This window comes from Chrysochloris asiatica, unplaced genomic scaffold (assembly GCF_000296735.1).
Source record: "Chrysochloris asiatica unplaced genomic scaffold, ChrAsi1.0 scaffold00073, whole genome shotgun sequence".
NCBI lineage: Eukaryota > Metazoa > Chordata > Mammalia > Afrosoricida > Chrysochloridae > Chrysochloris > Chrysochloris asiatica.
In genome coordinates, this window is record NW_006408591.1 from 7,184,087 (window position 1) to 7,188,856 (window position 4,770).

Below are 4,770 nucleotides of genomic sequence, written 5' to 3' on the forward strand. Positions count from 1 at the left end.
ATATTAAGATGGAAGTCCTGGTGTGGTGCTGTGGGTTAATGCGCCAGACTGCAAAGCCGTTTGAACTGCAAGGTTGGTGGTTCAAGCTCACCAGTGTCTCCTTGAAAACCCTATACAGGGCCGCTATGGGTCAGAACCAATGCAACAGCACTTAACAACAACAACAATATTAAGATACCCTTAATATATTAAAATTACTTATATTTTAAATTAACATTTTCATCTAAGACTTTACAGTAGGGAACCAAAGTTTCTTGAGCTTTCAAGCATGAATACACTGGTAAATAATTTAATTTGTCTGTGTTGTGTCTGTGTATGTATGCATGTATTAAAGTGTGTGTTTCCACCAAAGGACTTTAATTAATCTCATTCAAACGTATCTGATTTGTTTCTAAGACACATGGCTCATCTATTGTTTGGGCAAGTTACTTAACCTCTTTGTGCCTTAGTTTTCTCATATATAAAATGGTTATTAAACAAATGTATAACTTATGGGACTGCTATGAGAAAGCAATGTGCTAATGGAGGTAAACAGCACTGTGGAGTATCTTCCACATGAAGGTCCTCATCATTGGTAGATAATGATAATGGTTGATGATGATTTCTACATTTCTCAACCTGCATTGATTTCAGTGTCTGCATGATTTGGAAAAAGGTAAGATGAATTCAGCTTGCCACCAAACTTTTAAAGACACTAAGTTTGTTATGTAATTATTTTTTACTGTTGATGTTGACTAAAGCACATAGCTATCAGAACAAAGCTTCTGGATCACAGGAATCACCATGCTAATTAAAAATTAATTTCCTACTAAGGCAAGGTGGTAGGAATTTCCCTATGCTCTTAGATGGATTGTCTTTTTTGTTCTTCTGCTCTAAATGTCATGAGGGCTAAAACAGTGACTACCTCTCTAACCTATGGGCATCACAGGACAAATTATACTAAGAGAGTCTACTGATACTTAGTTGTATCATTATTTAATCAGAGTAACCCAAGTGAAATCATTTAAGTGCCATTTTTAAATGTAATACTATCTAACAGGTAAAGAAAGAAGCATCAATCTTAATGAATAGTGTTGAGATGCTTATCTTTAATTATTTTCATATATTTTTATGTTTTATGCAGTCCTGCCCTTCTTTACCTGCTTTTACTTTTTTTGTCTTTCCATTTTTTCTATCTTTTTATTTTTAATTTCCTTGACATGTTATTTCTTATTTGTTCTTTCTTCTCTTTCGATTTAATTCTCCCCAAAGAAGATGGTTCTGTTCACAGTAGGCTTTATCTCTTGCTTCCAAAATCAGGAATATGAGTATTGGTTTTAAAATTAGTTCTGAAGAATTCTTCTGAAAAAACAAAGCAAAACAACTTTGTCTCCCTCCAACAGTTATGTCATTGAAGAATGGATCTTGTTGTAGAGATAGCAACGCTTAGATTCCTTAATCTAGTGACATGGAGATGATAGAAGAAAAAAAGAAAGAGGATTAATAGAGCTGAAAAAATTAGAATTACCCAGAAATTTAATGCATTTCCTCCTTCAAGCCAATTAGGTAATTTTTTAAAGCTAACAAGAACCTAAATCTTTAGTGAGAAGCTAGCGTTTTATTTTTCTAGCACATATGTTGACACACTTGTTAAAATACCTATTAAGATCTCCTTGATGATAATTAGGAAATATAATCACCATACTTCTATAAGCAGGCGCTAATAAACCTCATCACAGTTGAACAAAACTAGTTTTACATTCATATAATTCTGGATTAATTTATAGAGGATCTCACTAAAATTCATAAACCTATATTTTGCAACTTAGATGTATACCTTATCCCAAGCTCAGTACTGTCTTTTGTGTCTATAATTTCAGTTCATTTCACTTACTATGCTTTCAAAATGTGTTTTTTAATTTATCTTATTTTTGTCTCTCTCTCTCTCTCTTTTATTTCTTTCCTTCTTTTTATAAAACAAAATGATTCTTTTCTGTCTACAAACCCAAAGCTTCTTCGGATGTTTTCCTTCAAGGTATAATGTTTTGGAATGGAAATTCACTGCATGCAACTGCTGAATTTAACTATCAGTGCTTACATGGTGTTTTATTTTTATTTATGACTAGACATTTAAGCATTGTAGTAGAGATAACACATGCAAGACAGAGGAGCTTTTACAGATTTCTACAGCTAATTCAACAACTCTACACTTATTCACAGAGTTTTTGGATCTGCAAGGAAGTTCCAACACTAGAAACTATATAAGATAGCATTAGTAAAGATGTACTTTTTGAACATCGGAGATAAGACTGACCAGTTTTCTCAGATGAAAATGGGACCCAGATTCACTGGCTGTACCAATATATATGTCCTTTGAAAGTTAACTTTAATCCTGTTAATCCTAATTCAAAATGGAACTGTTTTTGATAAGTAATTTTAATAATATCTTTATCTGAAATTTGCTTTTCAGTTATAGAAGAACATTGTTATCTTTCTAAATGTTTCAATGAAAACACTCATCTCTTCCTTCTGAAATGATCGCTGGGCCTATTGGAAAATGACACTTTTATTTTTAGTTGAATTCTGATCGCTTATTTACAGATACAAGGATTTATGTTTATATTAACCTAAAATGGACTAATCCAAATCAACATTAAATAAATCAATTAATTTTATAACAATTTCATAATTGCGTTGGCAGCAAAGATTAGGTTAGCATTCATTTAATTTGCTACTACTTTTTTTTCAAATGCTAAATTGAATAAGACAGCTAGGTAGTAATATTTTTTATGAATTTTCATTTACATGTAGGTAAGAATTGCTGACATTCAGGAAGCTCTAGACGGTGAATAATATACTAAATACAATATATTTTCTTACAACATAAGTCATGCTGACATTCAGGAAGCTCTAGATGGTGACTGTTAGACTAAATACTATATATTTTATTAGATCATAAGTCAGACTTTTATATAAATTCAACTATCTTCTGTGTATATATGTAGTCAGTTTTGTTTTATTTTAATCCTTTTCTTTATTTTAACATTTTCTATCGACAGTATATTTGTCATGGAGTTTACTATTTGCTTATAAGTAAGCATGATACTAAATTTGATTTCTAAATTGATGCATTTTTATTTTTCTGTTCCACTCACATGCAGCACCATTAAATGCTTTCATGTATCTAACTTCACATCCAATAGTAATTAGAATGAAATGTCATGTAGTTGTCTGATTTAAATCTTTAAACTTTAAGTTCTTTTAGTGTTGAGTCTTCTTGCTATAGCTATTAGCTTGATGGCATTATTTTCAGCTGCACTGCTTAAGCTCAAAATTTGAAATTGGCAAATGTGCTCTCTTTCTGAGTTCAATTTCACCATTGTAGATCACGATGTCATAGCAATTTACTAAGTACCCATTTTCAGATTCATCATTCACATTGGTAACATTATGAACAGAAAATTCTCTATCTATGAAGTATAACTAACTCGGATCCCTCCCTTCCCAACCCTTGTTTCAGGCTCCTACTATTGATATTCGTCCACGATCAGCAACCATTCAAATGAACAATGCCACACATCTTCAAGAGAGAGATGAAGAATATGGGTATGAGTGTCTGGACGGAAAGGACTGCGCCAGTTTTTTCTGCTGTTTTGAAGACTGCCGAACAGGGGCTTGGAGACATGGGAGAATACATATCCGTATCGCCAAAATGGACTCATATGCTCGGATCTTTTTCCCCACTGCTTTCTGCTTGTTCAATCTAGTTTATTGGGTTTCCTACCTTTACCTTTGAAGAAGAGGGGAGATATCGATATGGGTCTTATTCACTGGATCTCATGGAGAGAAGATGTCAGTTCTAATTCCACTTAAAATCATCAATCTCCTATTTGGATTATGATGATATGAATTTTATTTTTGTCTTAATTGATAAATTGTATTAATGTCATATTGTCTGTGCCAAACTCTCATCTGGTTAGTGTAATTTGAACTTTAATGTTTTCTATGTTTGAAACCTGCAAGGCAAAGTGAGATTAGAGCAAAAGCATTGAAACCAAACACGATATTATTTAGGTGCAGAAATTGAAATAGTGAAATCCATGAATATTTACAATGGTGGTATACTAACTCAATTTATAATACAATTAGATTAGATAAAGTTCAAGAAATGTGTCCAATCTTCATGTTCATTGGGGGTCAAGTTATGGTAAACTTGTTTCAAATAGAACACTTTCCTTATATAAAAAGACTCAAAACTTTCTTTAAATATATGAAACTAGGCTAGAAATCCATTGCACTTCTATCCCAGGATAAGAATAATTTTTTTTTTCTCATATGACATGTACAATTATGTAAATATATCGATAACTTAGAATGCTACAAGTTTAATGCATGCATCCCTTTAGAGCCAAAATAAATGAACTGAAGTTATCATCATAAAATATTGTCTTTATTTTGTGTCTTCTGGATATAAAAGAGTGAGAAAAGCAATTACGCGTTTTGGGTTGGAAATTGGTGGGAGGAATTTTTGCTGCCTTCTCTCTCATGCATGAAGATTCAAAAATCTTATTTTTAAAATGTGTATTATATACTATAGCATTTTAAGTAAAATATATACTGAATAATTGATATTTGTCCATTTTAAATATGCCCATTTTCATAAATAGAATATAAAATAATTGTACATGCTTGCTGCTACTTTTCTTCCTTTTATGATGATAGATCATAAGATATATTTTTCATCTCAAGATTTGCTTCTAGTGATGTGAGTGCCTTGTGGGCAATATCCTT

At 31.9% G+C, this 4,770-nt stretch overlaps 1 protein-coding gene across 2 annotated transcripts in view; it reads left to right on the forward strand.

Annotated features, from left to right (window-relative positions):
- Nucleotides 1-3,890, forward strand: part of GABRG2 (gamma-aminobutyric acid (GABA) A receptor, gamma 2) — a 199,538-nt gene extending 195,648 nt beyond the window's left edge. Inside the window, exons 9-10 of one of the 2 annotated variants that reach the window (XM_006864934.1) lie at nt 1,991-2,014; nt 3,500-3,775. In XM_006864934.1, coding sequence (XP_006864996.1) covers nt 1,991-2,014; nt 3,500-3,775 — 300 coding nt within the window. Of the gene's footprint in view, nt 1-1,990; nt 2,015-3,499 lie in introns of both variants that reach the window. The other variant, XM_006864933.1, reaches the window with a different exon arrangement.
- The last annotated feature ends 880 nt before the right edge of the window (nt 3,891-4,770 follow it).